General features: G+C 33.4%; 2 protein-coding genes across 3 annotated transcripts in view; both read right to left on the bottom strand.

The window, feature by feature from the left end:
- Window positions 1-2475: 2475 nt before the first annotated feature.
- Window positions 2476-23407, bottom strand: LOC132757856 (uncharacterized). 2 transcript variants are annotated; one of them, XM_060749301.1, is made up of 5 exons: window positions 23291-23407; window positions 20071-20236; window positions 19533-19689; window positions 14672-15469; window positions 2476-3010 (listed from the first exon to the last, which is right to left on the bottom strand). In XM_060749301.1, the coding sequence occupies exons 2-5, from the start codon at window positions 20158-20160 to the stop codon at window positions 2664-2666; spliced, it is 1392 nt and encodes a 463-aa protein (XP_060605284.1). In that variant the 5' UTR covers window positions 20161-20236; window positions 23291-23407; the 3' UTR covers window positions 2476-2663. The 2 variants fall into 2 exon arrangements, with proteins under 2 accessions (XP_060605284.1, XP_060605283.1); XM_060749300.1 differs by lacking the exon at window positions 2476-3010 and adding an exon at window positions 3670-4220.
- LOC132757855 (uncharacterized) overlaps window positions 15848-24019 on the bottom strand; it is a 33131-nt gene continuing 24959 nt past the window's right edge. The window contains exon 9 of the transcript XR_009629509.1: window positions 15848-15873. The gene's annotated coding sequence lies outside the window, so the exon portion shown is untranslated. The remainder of the gene's footprint in view (window positions 15874-24019) is intronic.

The raw sequence follows: 24019 nt of genomic DNA, 5'->3' as shown, positions 1-24019 counted from the left end.
CCGGAACTTTTTTCTACAGGAGCCAATCACGCTACATATGTCTGATGTCGTCACACCGACCAAATCCATCTATCTTTGAATTATTATAATGATTGGAAAAGTTTTGTTGAAGAATCTTGCGCATTTTTTGTCAGTTTACCAGACTTTGCATGGTCTAAATGTTTCCTCATGCATAATGGACTGTGTTGTATTTTTAAATCACCATCAAAGCACATATTCTGAAAAAAAAAAAAACAGCTAATTTCTATATGTTCAGTAAGGAATCCAAGGCTCAAACATTTAAGATAACAAATTGTCTACATCAAAACCTACATTGTATTCCAATCCCACTCCATCTTTTCAATATATCATGCCAACAATAAAAGTGCAAGAAGTGGTGTATGGCCAAGTGGTTTAAGCTTCAAATACTAAGTAATCTAATAATGATCACTAGCCGCAAGGGTTCAAACCCTGACAGGGGCAAAGTGGCTTGTTTCCTAAAATAAAATTCTGTAATAAACCAATAAAAGAGTGCAACGAAAAGTTGTCACTCTTGGCACAAAAGGTTGTAACGTCTGTCATAGCATAAACACAAAAACAATTCTTGGGCTAACATATAATTTTTATGTAAACATTGAAAACCCGACCTTTTAATTGATAGTACTTGCACAAATCAAAGTAAATTTTCAAGCTAGATTTTTTAAAGTGATTCATTCACAAGTTACATCAGCAAAGGACAGATAGATACAAACACATAGCGACAAATGACTTTTTGAAATCTATGGTAAAATGAAAACAAACCAGCAAGTTCAAGTAGTTTTTCTCTTAATAATCTTTTTGATATTTTCTTTATTTTTCATGGAATAAAGTCTAGATAGAGCCTGCTCATTTAAAATGTCTCACAGTCAGACATACAAAGACTTTCTCTTGGGGGTAAAAAATCAGAATTTTTCAGGCCTAACAAATCTGTAAGTTTCACTTCCTGACATCATATTTTCTGTGAAACTACTCTGGTCTGTTGCTGTTCAATTGTCACTGTTTCCTATTTGTGAATATGTTTATATTCATGCACTTTCAGATTATCTTTTCTAGACGATTTGTAATTACAGAAGCGGCACGTAAACAGTTTTTCTTTGGTATGTGTCCGAACATGTCTGAGCATGGCCCAGCTGCAACGGAACTTTTTTTTTACAGCCAATCACGCTACATATGTACACCGACAATCCATCTATCTTTGATATGGGTATAATAATTAAAAAAAGTTTTTGTTGAAGAATCTGTGTATTTGTCAGTTTACCAGACTTTGCATGGTCTACCATTTCCTTGTGGATAATGGACTGTGTTGTATTTAAATCAGCATCAAAACACATATCTGAAAAAGAAAACAGCTACTCAGAGTATATGTTCAGTAAAGAATCAAGGCTCAAACATTAAGATACAAATTGTCTGCACCAACTATATCAATCTCACTTCATCTTTTCAATATATCAGACAAAAATAAAAGTGCAAGAAGCGGTATGGCCAATCAGTTAACGCTTCAGACTAGTAATCTAATGATCCCTAGCCGCAAGGGTTCAAACCCTGACAAGGGTAAAGTCATTGTTTCCTTGAGCAAGAAACTTTACACTCATTGTTCAGTACTGGTTGGTTACAGGAAAAGATTCTAAAGTGCGTTTATAAGCTTATAGTTTCCAGCACAATCAAACTAAAATAAATTCTGTATAAACCAATAAGAGTGCAACGAAACAACGTGTCACTCTTGGCACAAAAAGTTTTTACATCTGTCATAAGAACACATAACAATTCTTTGGCTAACATATAATTTTTATGTAACATTGAACCTGACCTTTTATTACATGCTTTTCGGTGGTTTATAGAAATATATCAGTGATATAAAACTGGTAATTTCACTGTTTGAAACAGTGAAATTACCACTTTGATAATTTCACTGTTTTGAATTTAAGCCCCTTACGTTGTTTCGGTGAAATACCAGCGTGCACAGTACTGGGTACCAACTTAATGACGTGACGTTGTAAATGACGTCACGTCCTATTATTATTTGGCGCGCTTTTCATTCAGTATTAGGTATAATGTCTTTTTAAAACGTTTCAATGCATATAATAAAAAGAAAATTTGTTTAGTTTAATGTAAGATCGAAATATATTTCACCTTGTGAACACCAAAAGTTCATATTTCACTCGTGGCTGCGCCACTCGTGAAATATACCTTTTGCTGCTCACTCAGTGAAATATATTTCGATCTTACACTGAACTAAACAAATATCCTCTATTTAATTGATATAACATTTTCTAAAGTACTTGCACAAATCCAAGTAAACTTCAAGCTAGATTTTCTAAAGTGATTATTCACAAGTTACATCAGCAAAGGACAGATACACACACACAGAGCCAAGTGACTTTTTGAAATCTATGGTAAATGAAAACAAACCCTATGGTAAATGAAAACAAACCAACAAGTTTAGGTAGTTTTTCTTTAATAATTTTTTGATAATTCCTTATTTTTCATGGAATAAAGTCTAGAGCCTGCTCATTCAAATGTCTCACAGTCAGCCACACAAAGACTTTCTCTTGGGGGTAAAAATCAGAATTTTTCAGGTCTAACAAATCTGTAAGTTTCACTTCCTGACATCATATTTCTGTAAAACTACTCTGGTCTGTTGCTCTTCAATTGTCACTGTTTCCTATTTGTGAAATATGTTTATATTCATGCACTTTCAGATGATCTTTTCTAGATGATTTGTAATTACAGAAGCTGCAAGCAAACGGTTTTTCTTTAGTATGTGTCCGAACATGTCTGAGCATGGCCCGGCCACACTGGAACTTTTTTCTACAGCCAATCACGCTACATATGTACACCGACAATCCGTCTATCTTTGAAAGAGTATAATAATTAGAAAAGTTTTGTTGAAGAATCTGCGCATTTGTCAGTTTACCTGCAGACTTTGCATGGTCTAACGTTTCCTCATGGATAATGGACTGTGTTGTATTTAAATCACCATCAAAGTACATATCTGGAAAAAAAAAACAGCTTATTTCTATATGTTCCATAAAGAATCAAGGCTCAAACATTAAGATACAAATTGTCTACATCAACTATTCCAATCCCACTCCATCTTTTCAGTATATCATATCATACAATAATAAGGGTGCAAGTGGCGACATGGCCGAGTGGTTTAAACGCTTCAGACTAGTAATCTAATGATCGCTAGCTGCAAGGGTTCAAACCCTGACAGGGGCAAGTTGTTGTTTTCTTGCGCAAGAAACTTTACACTCATTGCTGAGTACCTGAGTTAGTTCCAGGAAAAGATACGAAAGTGTGTTTATAAGCTTATAGCTTCCTGCACAATCAAACTAAAATAAATTCTGTATAAACCAATAAGAGTGCAACGAAACAACATGTCACTCTTGGCACAAAAGGTTGTTACGTCTGTCATAATATGAACACATAACAATTCTTTGGCTAACATATAATTTTTATGTAACACTGTAGTCAACCTTTTTGTTGATATAACATTTTCTAAAGTACTGTTGCACAAATCAAAGTAAATTTCAAGCTAGATTTTCTAAAGTGATTATTCACAAGTTACATCAGCAAAGGACAGATAGATACACACACACAGAGCCAAGTGACTTTTTTGACATCTATGGTAAATGAAAACAAACCAACAAGTTCAGGTAGTTTTTCTATAATAATCTTTTGATATTTTCTTATTTTTCATGGGATAAAGTATAGAGCCTGCTCATTTAAATGTCTCACAGTCAGTCACACAAAGACTTTTTCTTGGGTATAAAAATCAGAATTTTTCAGGTCTAACAAATCTGTAAGTTTCACTTCCTGACATCATATTTCTGTAAAACTACTCTGGTCTGTTGCTGTGGAATTGTCACTGTTTCCTATTTGTGAAATATGTTTATATTCATGCACTTTCAGATTATCTTTTCTAGATGATTTGTAATTACAGAAGCGGCACGCAAATGGTTTTTCTTTAGTATGTGTCCGGACATGTCTGAGCATGGCCCGGCCGCACCGGAACACTTTTCTACAGCCAATCACGCTACATATGTACACCGACAATCCATCAATCTTTGAAATAGTATAATAATTAGAAAAGTTTTGTTGAAGAATCTGCGCATTTGTCAGTTTACCAGACTTTGCATGGTCTAACGTTTCCTCGTGGATTATAGATTGCATTGTATTTAAATCACCATCAAAGCACATATCTGAAAAAGATAACAGCTAATTTTTATGTGTTCAGTCAGAAATCAAGGCTCAAACATTAAGATACAAATTGTCTACACCAGCTATTCCAATCCCACTCCATCTTTTCAATATATCAGACAAAAATAAAAGTTTGAAGAAAGAAGGACTGAAACTCTTGGCACAAAAGATATCTATGTCTGTAACGGAGACACAATTCTTTGGCTAATGTATATGTAAAAATGAACTTGACCTTTTTATTGATATAACAGAGTTCATGCACAAATCAAACTTGGAAGTAAATTTTAAGATTATTTTTCAGAAGGGATTTATCAAGTTATATAAACAAAGGACAGATAGATACACACACACAGAGAGCCAAGTGACTTTTTTGACATCTATGGTAAATGAAAACAAACCAACAAGTTCAGGTAGTTTTTCTATAATAATCTTTTGATATTTTCTTATTTTTCATGGGATAAAGTATAGAGCCTGCTCATTTAAATGTCTCACAGTCACCCACACAAAGACTTTTTCTTGGGGCTAAAAATGTTTAAATCAGAATGTTTTCTTCATAAAATGAAACTGAGTGTTTAACAGTAAAAACTTCAAATGAGCTGCAAGGTTCATTTTTATCATTTTGATATTAAAACAGGTTTTCTTGCTAAAATAAGGAATAAAGTGCAGCGATATCAAAATATGCTTTGCCATATATATCCACGTTTTTATTTTAGATTTCTGCAGTTGTATCAAATAAACATTAAAAATTAGAAAAATGATCTTCATGCATGGTTCCCTCATGGTCCTCAACACAATTGTAACATATATATAATGGCATAGTATTAATGAGTCACATCAACCAATCGCAACTACTCCGTCCTTTCTGTCAGTATTCGGATAAGGACCTAGGACACAATAGTATGAATTAACACAGAACGGATACGGTATTTCGGTCTAACCTACGCTAAGAAACTAAACATGTAAACCAATGGTAATTTAATGCTGGGAGTTGATGACAAGTTTATTTCCAATATATATCAAGTAAATGCCCACCTAAAATAAGTGAATTCATAGATACAAATGCAAACAATACATTATTTATATATTTATTATTATGGTTGTAGAAACCGAAAGAGCAAAATGCCAACCTGTTGACATGCAGTCACATTTGTTTAAAATTGTACATCAGTGGGCATATTTAAATTAAAATTGGTTGTCATATATATTTTCAATCATAATTGTACCGAAACAGACTTAATTTTCTTTTGAATGTTAATTATATGAACATTCGTTTTACATCTCTCTCTTTAGTTTACATCTGAAACCACATGGTAGATCTACTTTCACTCCGTATTGTTTCCGAGGTTATTATAGATAATAGCCGAGGCAGTTCCGAATGTTACACCAACAAGAGAAGTTCTTGACAAACTTACGTTGTGCCTTCACGAGTGATAAAATGATAAAATTCTCTAATTGTCATCATGTAAATTGCCGTACTTGTATAATTATAAAAATAAACTGTAAAAAAAAGTTTTGTTTGCTAACTTCCATGACCAGATGTCATGTGATAATTACGCGTGATATATGAGTATTTAATATAAGCTGGTAAAGTTATCACCCTTTCCTTTTGTCACACGTTTTGTAACTCGCTTGTAAACATCAAAGGCTTAAACTGAGACCAGTCCATTAGTCAAAGTCCCGATGTGTCGATTTTTAACAAAAATCCTTTCAACTTGAGACTACTTACCAAAGTTCTACTGTACTTAACTAAATACTAAAGATCCTGTAACTACTGTCAAAACTGATCCAAAAACAATGCAGAAGATGGGCCTTACACAAGTACAGGTGAGTAATTCTCAGATCTCTCACTATGGATAATAGACTTAATCTGGATCTTAGCAACTGTGGGTTTTTCCATTATCTAATCCAAGGGTACAAATAATCTTTGCCAATATTGAAGGTTATAATAATTTATTGTTCTCAATAAAGCTGTCAATGCCATGCACTAAATTTTATTACTGATATATTTTAACTTTGTAAGTGTAAAAGTTACCAATCCACATTAATTTTGCAGAGTTGTGGTCAGGTGTATGAATTCCTATAGCCTGTAACAGAAGTGTACTGTAGGTATCATTATTAAATGTGTAACATTTCTATTATTGTTGGTCATGTCCAGCCAAGACATAAAGAGTTGTGCTTTTGTTTTGGACAACTGAATTTTTAATCACGAAAAGAATAATTGCTTTATAATATTTGGTCTAGAGTGGCTGGATTTTCGTTTGGGGCTGCTTCTTGGCTCAATTTTTGGTCTGACAGGACACTTAATTAAGAATAAAATATCACTTTTTGGTATTTCAAAAAAGTTATCTTTCCTTAATTTGAAGAATATCCATTAACAATAATAAGCTTTTAAGTTGTTATTATTTTCTATTTCAAGCTCAATAAGGATCTATTTTTAGCTCATAATGGTCTACTTTTAGTTCAATTGGGCCAGTCAAAAAACAACAATGCAAGAATATTGATATATGTGCATTTTTGCAAGATAATTTCCACAGCAGAAGTTTCAGTTGAAAACTGACTCTAAACATAAGTGATAAGACAAATTATGATCTTTTTCTTTCATTTATATAATTCATTCAAAGCAGTACCTACTGCATAACTGACATTTGGTTAGACAAATATAAGATCATTATCAAATCCAATGTTTAAAACATCATAAAGCCTATTTAATTACCTTTTTTTTCTGTCCAATTAAGTAGTCTCAGGCTTTGACATCTTCTAAATCTTCTAAGTAACTCTAAGAATTCAGAACCACTCAACTGTCTCAACTGTCTTAAAAATTATCAGTTTTTTCTCCGTAGTTTAAATTCCAAAACAACTTAAAATTGTGGCTGATACGCCATTCTTATGTTATTCAAAGAATTAACATAAAATTTATGCTATGTGTGTTAATATTTACTTACTGACGGTATTTGAAAAATTCATTCAAAATTACATCAAACATGTCCTAGACATAATAAGCTTTATAATACATACATTATTATACATGTAATGTTAGCGAAAATGCAAAATCTACAAAACAACAAACATAGCAGGTTAAGCCCAACCCCCTCTTAAAGTAGCTCAAACATAAGATACACATGCCTGCACAATTTTTCACTTGTTTTGTTTGTTTGTTAAGCACAGTGTAACAGCATATGACAGCAGGACAAGAGACAAGCTCAAATCTAAATACCCCCACCCGCTAAGTCAGGCATAAAAAAATCATGGGATTTTTTTTCAACTTGTGACGAAGAGAAAACATGAAATGTTAAACATGTAACAGTAAAAAACTGTTGCTCACAGAAGCTGAAACATTATCATGGGGCAGTTATTATTAACTTTTCCAGCATTCACACATGTTTAAACAGTTTATTTACCCTGTACTTTTTCATGCATTTTTTACAGGATCATTTACTGGTTGTAGGACTTACCTAATAGTGAAAGGTATTTAAAATTTTTTCCACATAAACATATCACAATATATTCATTTCTATGCTTGGCAATTCATATACCGTAATTAAATTAATAAATACACACTTCTTAATACATATACCAATCTAGAAGCCTAGTATTTCATTGACACTGTCAGGGCCTTCAGGGGAAACAGGTCTTCAGTCTATCCAACCGGAACATTGGTGTGGTGAAATTAGGTGAGAGCGAAAATAGTTCATTTAAACAGCAAAACTTACTACTGAGACAAAATAAATTTATAAAATTTCTGGAAATTTTTCTGAAAAATGAGTTTGCTTATACAGTAAAGAAGGGAATTACTACTCACGGAAATGAATTTCATCACAGAATCGCTCTAAAAATATGTTACAAAATTCTGTAAAAAATTGAAAAAGACAAACAAGAGCCATGTCAACATGCCATCCCCCCGCCGAAAATGTGTTTGCTCATTGGAAGAAAGTATGTGTTGTAGAGCGGAATAATTCCATTTTAAGAGGTCTTTTGGTAATGAAAACTGATGGCCTATAGTGATTTACAGATTTGAAACCTATGTGAATACTGATGGCTGAAAATAACAAAGGGCAATTACTGAAAAATAATGCAGGGTAGGTTATCATTCTTGTGTGCTGCATCCCTCCTCAGTAAAATCTATCCACCTATGAAGTTTAAAGTTGATACCTCAAATACTTTTGAGAAAAAAAATTGAATTGAAAAATTAAGTATGAAAAAGAACAAAGGGCAATAATCAAATTTATAAAAGGTAGAGTTATCATTCTTCCTGCAGTGCACACCTCCTGAGTGAGATCTATGCACCTATGAAGTTTCATTTTGATATCTCAAAGGCTTTTTTGAGTTATGCTCTGGACAAATATTAATTTTGAAAAATAACAAAAAGCAATAACTCAAAAATAATGCAGGGTAGAGTTATCATTCTTAAGCACTGCACTCCTCCTCAATGAGATCCATCCACCTTTGAAGTTTCAAGTTGATACCTCAAATACTTTTTCAGATAAGCTCTGGACAAAATAGCATGAAAAAAACAAAGGGCAATAACTCAAAAATTGTATAGGGAAGAGTTATCATTCTTGCACACAACATTCCTCCTCAATAAGATCTATCCACCTATGACATTTCATGTTGATATCTCAAACACTTTTTGAGTTATGCTCCACTCAGGTGAAAAATTAGGTATGAAAAATAACAAAGGTGGCAATAACTCAAAAATTATGAAAGGTAGAGTTATCATTCTTGTGCACTTACACCTCCTGAGTGAGATCTATGCACCTATGAAGTTTCATGTTAATATCTCATAGGCTTTTGGAGTTATGCTCTGGACAAAAATCAATTTTGAAAAATAAAAAAGGCAATAACTCAAAAATCATGCAAGGTAGAGTTATCATTCTTCCTGCACTGCACTCCTCCTCAATGAGGTCTATCCACCTATGAAGTTTCAAGTTGATAACTCAAATACTTTTAGAGATATGCTCCGGACAAAAATGTCGGACGGAAGGGACGGACAGACGGACATTCTCACAGGACAGTAATTATGTGGCTACTCTATTGTTCTCTCTATTGTTCTTTTAGCCACGCAAAAGAAAAATAGCCACATAAAAGCATTACGGAATGAATGACATCAAAGAGAACCTATTGTCCCTCTAGCCACATAATTACTCTCCTGTGAGTGCGGACGGACAGAAGGTCGGACGGACGGAAGGTCGGACGGACGGAGACTATTTCTATATCCTCCGCCGAAATTTTTCGGCGGGGGATAATAAGCATGACTATAATTCTGATGTATTTTTTCAAGTGGAAATTTCGGCAGCAGCCGTCTCAAAATAGATCTGGCTGATTTATTTCACACATCTTTCTATATGAGTCACAGCCATGGCAAAAATTGTCTGTTTTTATTTTTTACTTAACAAAATGTACAGGTTTCTATGTCTCTCATATTTATTTATTTTCTCTTCATAAAATTTAACAATCATCATTATAATGTGAAAACAAATTTGAATTTTCAAACTACAATTCTACACACAACACATAATAATCTATATTAAGCAACAATATATTTCAATACCTGGCCCTAAAGTATTATGCTAAAGTTATTTGACAGGACATTTTATCTGAGGGACAAATATAGAAAAAAATAGCTCAGTGTTATTGCAAAATAAACCCTTTAACCAACTAAATATCTTTATACTAGGACTTGTCCTCGCTTTAAAAATCGGGGAAAAGACAAGATCTCAATCAATTTAAGCATAATGTACGGAAGTGAATTGTAAAACAGTGTAGACAAAATTAGATTAGTTTAGTTCAAATGTACCACTGATTAGGTTCATGGTGGTGTAGTTTCTCTGCGGATCACGGGCAGTAAGCCACATTGAATTTACCAGAGCACAGTTAGCTCTGGTAGGCTGTCAAGCTACGTTACCAGTACAAGTTGCCTTCACTTTGGCATAGAATTGAAATTTCTGTACATACCAGAGCAGAGGGTATAGTGCGAATGACTGTAGAAAGGATTTAAGATCAATCACAACTAAAACTTGAAAATGAACAGCACCGTCAGGGAATCGAACCTGGGCCTTCGAATCACAATCAAAATTTTAATGCTCTACCTATTGAGCTAACCAGACGATTTTAAGGCAATATTCATTTCCAGTTGAATTTTTTATAATACTCTCATTTGTATCGTTGTTTTTCATTGGATAATCAAGGTGTTTATATATCCTATATACACCACTGCGGTCAATTTATGAAGTAATTTCATTTTTTCTCTTATATAGCAAGTTTGCAGTATTATAAACTAATATTATAAAGATTCTTGACAGGTTATATGGCTGTAAATTAATATATCTGTCATATTTTATCATACGCTACATGTAAGTATAGCTTTTGATTGATCTAGGTCAGCATGGGGTAAAGTTGGTCGCCACTAGCAGGCTATGGGTTAAATGCCTCTTAGTTTCTTTATTTGGGTATAACCTTACATAAGAGTGAAATAGCAGTCATCTTAAAACATGCAACAACATTATTTTCATTATAAAAAATAAAACATATTTCAAGTAGCATGCCTCCAGAGGTCCAAACAAATATTCTCTAAAACAATGATTTTAAGAAAAATATATTAACAGTAAAAAAAACTAGAAATGTGTCCATAGGACACGGATGCCCCCACACGCCACTGTTCTGTCAATCTTATGACTCTAGGTCAAATATTTTTTGGACTACATGTGCCACAAGTTGAAAACTAAAAATCAACAAAGGGCCATAATTCTGTTAAATTTGGTCGCAGCAAAAATTCCTTCCTTTACTACCATCTACACATTAAGGATGTTAATCCCTGGAAGTTTAAGTAAAATCTGCCATCAGGTTAAGAGGGAGTTGCGTTCACAAAAATTTCTACAGAGTATATAATGAAAAATCAACAAAGGGCCATAATTCTGTTAAATTTGGTTGCTGCAAAAATTCCTTCCTTTACTGCCATCTACACATTAAGGTTGTTCATCCCTGGAAGTTTAAGCAAAATCTGCCATCCGGTTTTAAGAGGAGTTTGCGTTCACAAAATTTCTACATAGTATATAGTGAAAAAATCAACAAATGGCCATAATTCTGTTAAATTTGGTCGCAGCAAAAATACCTTCCTTTACAACCATCTACACATTAAGGTTGTTCATCCCTGTAAGTTTAAGCAAAATCTGCCATCAGGTTTAAGAGGAGTTGCGTTCACAAAATTTACATAGTATATAGTGAAAAAATCAACAAAGGGCCATAATTCTGTTAAATTTGGTCGCAGCAAAAATTCCTTCCTTTACTACCATCTACACATTAAGGTTGTTCATCCCTGTAAGTTTAAGCAAAATCTGCCATCCGGTTTAAGAGGAGTTGCGTTCACAAAATTTCTACATAGTATATAGTGAAAAAATCAACAAAGGGCCATAATTCTGTTAAATTTGGTCGCAGCAAAAATTCCTTCCTTTACTACCATCTACACATTAAGGTTGTTCATCCCTGTAAGTTTAAGCAAAATCTGCCATCAGGTTTAAGAGGAGTTGCGTTTACAAAATTTCTACATAGTATATAGTGAAAAAATCAACAAAGGGCCATAATTCTGTTAAATTTGGTCGCAGCAAAAATTCCTTCCTTTACTACCATCTACACATTAAGGTTGTTCATCTCTGTAAGTTTAAGCAAAATCTGCCATCCGGTTTAAGAGGAGTTGCGTTCACAAAATTTCTACATAGTATATAGTGAAAAAATCAACAAAGGGCCATAATTCTGTTAAATTTGGTCGCAGCAAAAATTCCTTCCTTTACTACCATCTACACATTAAGGTTGTTCATCCCTGTAAGTTTAAGCAAAATCTGCCATCCGGTTTAAGAGGAGTTGCGTTCACAAGATTTCGGGACGTACGGACTGACGGACGGACTGACGGACGGACAGACGGACGGACAAGTGCAACGCTATATGCTCCCACATTGTGGGGGCATAAAAAAAGTTAAAATACTCAAAGTGATTTTTTTAGGCAAAATATGATAAACTTCATTATTTATTTATCGAAATATATGCAACCATTTTCTAACAGATAGATATTTTTACATGAAAATAATAGTTGCAGAAAGTAATTACTTTAGGCTACATATTTGAGAACACTTTTACACATTTTGAACAATTTTTTTTTGACATCTAAATTTCACAAAAATTACTATGAATCTGGAGGAATGCTGCTTAAACAATGATAAACAGTCGAGAATTTCAAACCATCTAAAGAAACAGATTCTGCATATTGTAGAAGAAAATCAACATAGATTAGAGTATGAAAGACCCTATGAGGCCTAAAATATTTTATTTGCTTTTCTGTTCCCGCTAACTAAGTTAACAACCACAAAAATCAAAGAAGCAGTCAGCCAATGATAATAACATCTGTTTCATGTTTTTGCAAATCAAAATTTTGAAAGTTTGGTTTTAAACTATAAACATATACTAAGCATGAATGCTTTCTTTTCTTCCATCATACCATGTTAATGGTGACCCTAGTCATTGACAACAACTACATCAATTGCAAGTGAAGTTATAAAACAGTTTTGCATTTTTATAAATCTCCATGTTGATTTTCTTCTCATAAAATCTTAAAGACCACCTTTCAATCCATTCTGAGTTTAATTTGATTTTTAAATTTGTAAAAATATTTCATTTAAAAAAGAAAAAAAACAACCTTTTTTGAGCCAACATATTAAACTAGAACTATCACTAAACGTGATTAATACCCCCGCAAGACTGCTTCAGACATGAGGATGTTACTAGTAGCAGAATACCTTGTTAAAGAATTGAAATACAGTTATGGTTGTGGGCAATTAAAGATATTTGTGGCTCTTGTATGTTGCATTTCCTTTCCATGTTGTTGGCCATTGGTGAAGTTTTATTGAATTACTCTGTTATATTTAGTCCAGAAAGACAAGGAAAAGAAACAAAGGGCAATTACTCTATAAATACTGAAGATGGAGTTATGGTTATTGTACACTGCACTTCCTCTTATTGTGCTTGACCATTGTATGAAGTTGTACTGAATTCCAACTACTAATTTTCAAGTTATGCATTGGACAAAAAAGCAACAAAGGGCAATAACTGTAATTAGTCCAAATAGAGTTATGGTTCTTGTGCACTGCACTTCATCTCACTGCCCTTGACCAATGTATAAAGTTTCATTGAATTCCAACCATTAATTTTCAAGTTATGCACTGGACAATAAAAAGTAACAAAGGGCAAAAACTTTTAAATGAGTCAAGAAAGCAGGGTTTCTATCGACGCACATTTCCTGCATCCTTGACGCAAAAATAGTTACCTAGGACCCTCAATTACTCTAAGGACGCAAATTAAATTTTCCTCCGTAAATGTCATTTGGAAATTCCTGCCGCTTCTTTAAAGGAAATGATGTAATTTGGTAGACGGGTTCTAATATTGAATACAGCAGAGATATCTTTCTTTCAATTAATTACAGTTAAATACGGAATAAAACGGCGCACACTAGGATTTAGTCAACCTTAAAAAAGCATATGTAGTTGAACAATGTATATAAATGTAAAGAATTAAACCTAGACAATATATATAAGTAATACCTTACTTTAAAGTAATAAATGATTAGGTCACCCTCATATTTTTCTCTGGGACCCTCATATTTTATGTCAGCATGAGTCCCTGGGACTCTTAAATAAAAATTCCTAGTAGAAACCCTGAGAAAGAGTTATGGTTTCTGTGCACTGCGCTTCCTCTCAATATACTGGACCATTGTATGAAATAGTTTTGAATTCCAACTAGCAGTTTTCAAGTTATGCTCTGGACAAGAAAAAAGCAATGGAAAAGTAACAAAGGGCAAGAACTCTATAATTACTCTAGACAGAGTTATAGTTCTTGTGCACTGCACTTCCTCCTATTGTGCTTGACCATTGTATGAAGTTGTTTTGAATTCCAACTAGTATGTTTTAAGTTATGCTCCGGACAAGGAAAAGTATCAAAGGGCAATAACTCTGTAATTTGTCAAAATAGAGTTATGGTTTGTGTGCACTGAACTTCCTCTCAATGTGCTTAACCATGAAGTTATATTGAATTCCAACCATTAGTCTTCAAGTTATGCTCCGGACAAAAAAAGCAATGGAAAAGTAACAAAGGGCAATAACTCTGTAATTAGTCAAGATGGAGTTATGGTTCCTGTGCACTGCACTTCCCCTTATTGTGCTTGACAATTGTATGAAGTTGTTTTCAATTCCAACCAGTAGTTTTCAAGTTATGTTCCGGACAAGAAAAATGCAAGACCGCTGGACCGACCGACCAACCGACCGACCACCGGGTGACTCCTATAATGACGGATAAACAATACACCTTGTTGTATGTATTGTTGAAGTTGAAATCTGAGGGAATTTTTTAACAATTAATATGCCAGAAATGCAGAGAAAGATGGCCTTTAAAGTTATTACAAAAGTTCACTTACTGTAACCTTGAGATGAGAGGTCAGCCTGGTTCCCTGCAGCACCTTGAGTATTGTCATAATTCATTCCAATCGATATATTTGGATCCCAGCTCTCCTGTGAAACAGCTGGTCTACCTGGCTCTACACCTGTAATCTCTAACTCAAGTTCACTTTCACTTATTGCTTCCATCTTAACATAATCAGACTGATCATTCTCACTTCCCGGAGTTTGATCAGATCCTGAGATCACGTTTGTTAAATCGGAATCAAATCCAAGTCCTTCCGAAGTTTGTTCGTGATGTAAATTAGAGTTAGAAGTTTCAGATGTAGCATCATCCTCTTTATCCGCACAGTGAGAGCTCATATTTTGTGTGGCATCCGTTTCATGGGATGCTGATACTTTTGAATTGTCAATAGTTTTGCTATTTAACACATCAACTTCACTTTGTTCATTAGATTCATTATCACTAGTAGGTTCTATTTTAATTATCTGTTCTACAATTTTATCATCATCCTTCACAGGACTGAAACTTGAATCAAGAACCGGATTTCTGCCACTGTTTATAGACGGTCTCTTTGGCGGTCTAGTTTGACGGTAAGGCTCATACCTGACACCAGTGGATCTTATTGCAGATGACCTAAGCATCGCCACTGGGTGCACTGGAGGAGGACCTTGACCTCTAGGAGATTGAAAAGTCATCATTTTGGAGAGATATTTTTCAGGTGACCTGGTGTAAACATTTTGGTGTGCTTGCATACTTTGTTGTAACGCTTCTGCAGCCTTCAGTTTCTCTTCTTCCTGTTTTCTGTTATGATGGTCTGAAATCAAAGTCAAACTTCTGATCATTTCAATTAAAATACATCAAATTTCTGGGCTCTTAAAGTTGTTTAAATCATAATTTTCATTACAATTTAAAGCAACCTTCAGCTTTTCTAAAGTTTAAATATGTTATTTTACTATGAATTGTTACACATAATTCTCAAATCAAAACAATAAAGGTGAAAAATGAAATTTGCCCCCAATAAAATAAACAAGAGGGCCATGATGGCCCTGAGGTCGCTCACCGGCCAGTTTAAACCCCAGGGCTTTTACTTGAACAAACCTGGAAGACACCCATTAGAAGATGTTTCATGATGTTAAGTTTTTACTACACACATAATTATAATGAAAAACAATGATCTCTGCCCCCCCCCCCCCGGCAGGGCCAATTTTAACCCAAGGGCTTTTATTTGAACAAACTTGGTAGACACCCATAAGAAGATGTTTCATGCTTAACATCTAAGCTGTAGCTCATTGGGTTTTTTAAAAGAAGATTTTTTTAAGTTTTTACTATACACATATAGTTAAAAACAATGACACCCCTGGGGCGGGGCCAATTTTGACCCCAGGGCTTTTATTTGAACAAACTTTGTAGACACTCACTAGAAGATGTTTCATGCTTCATATCTAAACTCTAGCTATTTGGGTTTTTTCAAAGAAGATATTTTAAGTTTTTACTATATGCATATAGGGAAAATCAATGACCCCCTGGGGCGGGATCAATTTTGACCCCAGGGCTTTTATTTAAACAAACTTGGTAGACACTCACTAGAAGATGTTTCATGCTACATATCTTAGCTCTAGCTCTTTGGGTTCTTTAATAGAAGATTTTTTAAGTTTTTTCTTCCGGTTGCCATGGCAACCAGAGTTCTGCATGGAATTAAATTCTTTGAACAATTTTTAAAGGTGACCACCAAAGGAACATTCCTGTGAAGTTTGGATGAAATTGGCTTAGTGGTTTATAAGGAGGTGTCATTTAAAGTAAAAACTTACAGACAGAAGGACGGATGGATGCCGGACAGACGGACGCCGGACGAAAAGCGGTCACAAAAGCTCACCCTGTCACTTTGTGCTAACGAACAATAAGGCAACCCCTTGATACATAAAATCTACCAGACCACTCTCTATATGAAAATTAGCAAATAGGATGATTTGTTTCCCGATCTTCTATTTTTAGAAAGGAATGTCATTAGCATGCTATAAATAACTCTCTGGATGCTGTTTTGAAGAAGGTTTAACAGGGATATGATGCACTTTTCCATGATAAAATTACTAAAATAACAAGAATGTCGAACGACACATATACCCCCTTTCTAGCAATTGACTCACATAATTGGTAATTTTATCACAGAAACTTGCCAAAAATGGGTACATGGAAATGTTCAATCATTGAAAAATCAACAGAAACCATTTTGACATTTAAGGCCCATGTGACATTGACCTTTGACCTAATGACCCCTAAATCGTTAGAGGTCATCTACTACTTATGACCAATAACTAGGTGAAATATGAAGACTTTGTGATGAATACTTTTCAAGATAATCAGCGGAAACCCTTTTGACATTTAAGGCCCCTGTGACCTTGACCTTTGACCTAGTGACCCCAAAATAAATAGGTGTCATCTACTAGTTATGACCAATCACTATGTGAAATATGAAGACTTTGTGATAAATACTTTTCAAGATAATCAGCGGAAACCATTTTGACATTTAAGGCCCCTGTGACCTTGACCTTTGACCTAGTGACCCCAAAATAAATAGGTGTCATCTACTAGTTATGACCAATCACTATGTGAAATATGAAGACTTTGTGATAAATACTTTTCAAGATAATCAGCGGAAACCATTTTGACATTTTAAGGTCCCTGTGACCTTGACCTTTGACCTAGTGACCCCAAAATCAATAGGGGTCATCTACTAGTGATGACCAATCACTATGTGAAATATGAAGACTTTGTGATACATACTTTTCAAGATAATCAGCGGAAACCCTTTTGACATTTTAAGGTCTCTGTGACCTTGACCTTTGACCTAGTGACCCCAAAATCAATAGGGGTCATCTACTAGTGATGACCAATCACTATGTGAAATATGAAGACTTTGTGATACATACTTTTCAAGATAATCAGCGGAAACCCTTTTGACATTTAAGGCCCCTGTGACTTTGACCTTTGACCTAGTGACCCCAAAATCAATAGGGGTCATCTACTAGTGATGACCAATCACTATGTGAAATATGAAGACTTTGTGATACATACTTTTCAAGATAATCAGCGGAAACCATTTTCACATTTAAAGCCCCTGTGACCTTGACCTTTGACCTAGTGACCCCAAAATCAATAGGGGTCATCTACTAGTTATGACCAATCACTGTGTGAAATATGAAGACTTAGTGATACATACTTTTCAAGATAATCAGCGGAAAGCATTTTGACATTTAAGGTCCCTGTGACCTTGACCTTTGACCTAGTGACCCCAAAATCAATAGGGGTCATCTAGTAGTGATGACCAATCACTATGTGAAATATGAAGACTTTGTGATAAATACTTTTTAAGATAATCAGCGGAAACCATGTGGTCTACCGACGGACAGACAGACAGACAGACCGACATTAGCAAAACAATATACCCCCTCTTCTTCGAAGGGGGGCATAATTAGTTTGAAACAACAGAGAATTGATTTTCGAACAAAAAAATAAAAGACGAAGGTCGTTTAAAAGAATTTCATTATTTTATGTACATGTAATTAAATTCGTTATAATAGTTCTTGGTTACATGTCACTTTATCAATTTCATGATATTAATAAAGTCACTAAATACTGTCATTTTCATAACTCAAAATTTTGAGAAAAAATTCATTTACTATGAAAAAATATACAAATGATGAAATCTTATGAAATTATCTTTTTCAACATGATTTGGCATTTTGTGGCCACAATTAAAAAAGCACAATGTGCTATGGAAAAAAAAGTGTTAACTTTCACCATATAACTATTCAATCAAGTTATCTTTCACTTGGTCGGACATGTCTAAATGTAACTTACAAAGGGAATTAGCCCGACAAATCATCATTTTTCTTAGACTTGTTTCAAATCTACAAATTATCTACTTAGAATCATTAGATCACAAACTCACTTTACATTATAAGTTACAACATTTTTCCCTATATTGTGTATGGGTCTAGTACTGTGAAAATTGTGTAAAACAATAGCAAAATGTGAAATTTTTCTTAAAAATGAAAATTTACATACTATTTGAAGATTCTTATCTTTTCTGTTCTTTTTCTTTCTAACATCAAGTACTCATTTGGATTACCCAAGTGATTCTTTTTCAGGTATTTCACAAAGACTACCATTCTTTGAGTGCATTTTCGTCTGTTACAATATTAATGGATTTAATACATTGTTTTTATATCAGATTTGTTTGCAATGTGCAACTTGACTGGAATATATTTTTAGAAAAAGATAAGGAAAAAGACGAAATTGTAAGCTTAACTGATTTAGTTTGTGGTCCATCAGACCCATTCTGAAAATTGTGAAGGAGCGTTTGTGATTGGGTTCATTATATGGTATCAATGATTCATAAGGAAAACACTGCTGAGTTAACTGATAATTTATAAACATATACTTGTAACAAACTAACTACTGAAGCAAATGTGCTGCCGAGTAATGTTTTTCACCTATCCTTTTTATACTGTGAGAAATTCTGGAAAAAAAATCAAACTAAACAAATAATGGCTTTTTTTTATTCTCTGATATTTTAAACCCTGATGAAGACTCAAGAGAGTAAAAATGTAGGTTATCATCAATAAATAAACCCTAAAACTTATTCTGTATTGATTGTTTGTTCCACTTTTATAGATTTCCTTCTTTAGCAGGGGCAGTTATAGGGAAGCTATCAGAAAGAAAATTTCTTTAAAATCATCCCAAAAGTTGAATTTACATCCATTTTTTTTTTCTTCCCCTACTGCAAATATATCATAGAACTGTATAATATTCCCCAAAAAATAAGGGCGGGCTGCTTTCCCAAACTGTGTTAATGAGCCCTGGGCTTATACACTTACTTTTGAGACAGAAGCCTAGGAACTGAGATTTTATGTCCTCGTGATCTTCGAGGAAGCCTTTACCAAGCTGGGAGCCTAAATGACTGAGTGTTCCATCTGCCACACTGGCCGTCAGAATCACAGATTCTTCTTCTGTACTGGTAGCCAGCTGTTCAACCTTGTGTAGAAAAAACAAAATACTTTCCTTGGTTAAAGTCAAATATTAAATTTTCTTAAGTTCATCAGGTTGTATGACTTTATGTTGTACAGTATACATTCATAACAATTTCAAAATCTGTACAATCTCATTGATTTCAGATTTTTATGGTTATATCTGATAGGGAATTTTAGCTAAAACTGTCCCTTTTATTAACATTTGTAAATCACATAGAAAAAGAGAGTAAACCATCTCCCTGCCCCGTTTTATTTGTGTGTTTCACATATAAGACAGAAAAACTAGTTATATGTTTGAAACATAGATAGTAAACAAAACAATTTCATGCAATCAACACCTTAGAAAAAACTGAAATTACATATTTAAATTATAACTATTACATACCAGCTGTTGTATTTGACTTTTCAGGACAGATTTGAGAATGACCTTGTAGCCAGGTATATCCTTGATGACGTCATAGTCTGGTGATGTCATCTTTGTAAGGTTATTTCACCTTATACAGAAAGTCAATTTTCTAGAACTCAAATCTGCTTGGCTCTAAAGGGATTACCTGACAGAAACAATAAGAGAAAAAAAAAGAATATTCAAACATCAAATAACAAAGATGTGTGTTATTAAAAGTGAACATTATGCTTGATAATTAAAAATCTGTGTTAAATTTCAGAATGGTGGAAATTTCAGCCGATTTGTAATTCATTAAATGAAATTTGTGTATATTAGGGCGTTGACTTTTCAACCTTTAGTAGCATCAAAAATCAGTGTCCTTCTTACATCAAACTTAATTAATTTTCAACTAATATCTTTTCTATATTATACATGTATCCCTTTATATCAGATTACTTGAATCTCCAACCAAAACTTAATGAGACAATGTTTGGTGATTACTGAATGATAATAAATGGAAGGTACCACATGACACAGGGTGCACAGCTCATTTGATTATTTTATGATAATTTATGCTCTGGGTACATCCGGGCGCTTTTTGACAAATCGACTTGGACAAGATGTTGTAAAAGAAAATTTGATTGGATGATCAGGGAAAAAATAATGAGGTAAAAAGATGTTTGCAGATATGTAGTCCATCCATATATCAGTTAAAACTCTTAGTTTTATTGATAGAATGTTTCTATATTGGCAGAACACTCCTCCAGCATTATATGATATATCAGACTTGGCAGGCATAATTCCGGTCATTACAATTTATGTAGAAATCAGTTCGGACACTATGATGGTATTTGTTGTTTTTTTTAAAGTCTACATTCTTATACCTAGAAATGAAATAAATGTATTCAGACTATAGAGACCTGTTTTACCTGGCATTTCAGTGTGGTTTTTTTCTTTATATAACTAGTGTAGTACTAACCTAAAAAGGCAGTGTTCCCAATTGAAAATAGACATTAAAATTCCCAATTTCCAATGTTTAAATTCCCAAAATGGCTGTTCAAAATTCCCACAAGACCAAGAGATTTCTATGAAATAGTTTAAATCAAACATATTCAAATAAATCACCACTCAGTAGTTCTAACTGGACAGTGGAAGCTGTCAGCTGTCTTTATTCAGGATGACTAATCTTATTTGTACATGTAGCTGAAAAATGCATAAAAAAATTCCCAATTTAAGTCAAAATAACACATTTTTCCCCAATCAGTCTCGTACCGGCACCATTCCCAAAGTACAGAGAAAAAAACGCTGCATATAATATATTTATGTATCTATACTGCATCATATCATTTAACAAGAATTTGTAACAGAGTTACCAACGTCCCCCGCCTCGGGGAAGTTTTATATGAAGCATAAAATTGTGCTATTTCAAAAGATTGAGGTATGGATCTAAGGACTTTCAGTCCAAAATTATGATCAATGCTAGATCTGCAAATACAACAATAAATTCATTCAAGAAATAAAATGAAACACGAAATTTAAACATTGGAAATTAGGAATTTTAATGTCTATTTTCAATTGGGAACACTGCCTTTTTAAGGTAGTAGTTTATTACATAATGAATATTTTCCTTAAATAGCCTTATTTATAAATTGTCAATACATTTGGTATCTTTTCAAAATCATTCAGCGGGCACTATTTTTTCTATCTATAGTAACAGTAAGCATAACTTAATGCATTGTTTCATGATATTCTTGCTAGTCATATCTTAATTCTTATGTAAGGTTTTTATCCAATAGAGGGCTGTTCACTAAATTTAACTTAATACACTTCAATACATTTGTATGTAACAGCAAAATACTGATTCATTATATCGTTTACTCAATATTTTGTAACATTCCTCTTTTTGCTATTAATTTTCAAGTCATGCATTTTTCATGAATTGTGTGATTGCAGAGGTGATTTTATTGCCTTGTCTACAGATACCAAAGGTAGCGTATACCTATTATCACCTGACTTGGTCATTTCTCTCTATTTTCCCTATGATGTTTTTTGTTTGTTTGTTTTTTTGTAACTTATATTTTCATTTCTTGGTAATTTAACGTAGAAACAACTTCTCTAAAATCTATTTTGCAATAAAACAGTTGAACTTTGAAATGCCTATGTTCTTCTTATTTGAATTTTCAATTTAATCTTAAATGAACCTGGGTAAATAACTCGGACATTAATTGTGATCACTGCGTGTCCGTTTGTCCGTCCTGTAACACTATCTTTTCTTTGTAACTCAAAATTTATTTTTTCAACAAATAAGAACATTTAGAAAATGATAATAGTTTAGACGTAATTGCACACATTTAATGGACTAGTTTTTAATAGTTGCTATTTGCAGAAATTTGTAAAAGGTTGCTGTAGAAATTAAAAGTATTTTGCATAATAACTTTGTTGTTTAGGTGTATGAATAAACTTTGTCAATTCTGACAAATGTTAACACTGGTCACATGAAAATATGCCATTACAGTAAAATGACGCGGACTTAGTAATGTTGTTTTGATTACAGATATATATATTTCATTTTAGAAAAAATTTCATTCTGAGATTATATAAACCAATATTTTTGTGAAATAAATAAAAAAAAATAACTATTCACCAGAAATTGTAACTTTAGGAAAATTAAGTGTAAAAATTAATCTGTATCCCACTGTAACCTTGTGTAACCCTGTATCCCATGTCATGAGGGGGTGAAAAATAATTGTATTTTTGTGCCATATATGATGTTAAGTGCTGAAAATTGAGCAGCGAGATGCATGCTTTTACTAAATATATATGTATCTTTTTTTATTGGGTGTAGTGGCCAACCAATGCTCCAAACACCTGCGCTCCCTTTAAGTACCTGTTCAAAATCAAAACATGTCTAATTGATGTTTCTAATTTACACAAATGGAGGTTTCTAATTTACACAAATTGATGTTTCTAACTTACACAAGTGAGTGAAGTGTATTTCAAAGTCAAGATGCAACAGTAAAATAGTAAATTCATGTTATTTTTATTTGTAAAATTTATTGGAAATAATAAAAACAAGTTGTTTTAGCCGAATTATTTGCATATCCGACTACAAAGCTATCATACGGATAAAATACAGGATCTCATACGGTATTAAATCACTTTCAATGATTTTACATACAATTTTTCTGTCATTAATGGTATATATTTAACAGTTTCATACCTCTAGCTGAACAAAATGTTTGGTTAATTCAAATATTATACACGCAAGTTTTGCTAATTAGATCCTGCTGTTGTATCAAGTTTAAACTCCGTTATTCGGTATACAGAAATTCGGTTGAATAGTACTAAATGTTTGTAAAGTTCACAATGGACATAATTCAGTCAAAATCCATGTCAGAATTATTGGGTTTGGATAGTGACCTTCATTTTATCACAAAAGACATGTGTAAAGTTTCAAGTGAAAACCTTCAGTAGTTTTGATAGATTAAGTTATATGAAAAAACATTAACCAAGAGTTCGCTTACTTCACAAAGGACCATACATTAATGAATTCCATGTCACAATTATAAACTTTGAACAGTGATCTCAATGAAATGTATAAAGTTTCAAGTGAATATATTTAGTTGTTTTGAAGATTGATGCAGCATACAAAACTTTAACAAAGAATTTGCTTAGTTTACCAAGGGCAATAATTCTGACAAATTTCATGCTAGATTTATGGGCCTTGGAAAATAACTTCCCATTATGATCCAAAACATATATGTGAAGAACAAGCAAATATCCTTAATCATGACATTGCTAAAAAAGTTGCCTGTTAAACTTAAAGTATTACATACAGTGGCACAGAGGTGACATTTGTGCTTTTTTATTTATCTCATGTGCACAAGATACTATGTTTTGGCCACAAGATACTAAGTGGTGCACATGAGATAATCAAGCGTTGCGCACA

This window comes from Ruditapes philippinarum, unplaced genomic scaffold (assembly GCF_026571515.1).
Source record: "Ruditapes philippinarum isolate M1 unplaced genomic scaffold, ASM2657151v2 ctg4914_1_1_1_1, whole genome shotgun sequence".
NCBI lineage: Eukaryota > Metazoa > Mollusca > Bivalvia > Venerida > Veneridae > Ruditapes > Ruditapes philippinarum.
The sequence above is the reverse complement of the archived record's forward strand: the minus strand, read 5'-3'. Positions and strand labels throughout refer to the sequence as shown.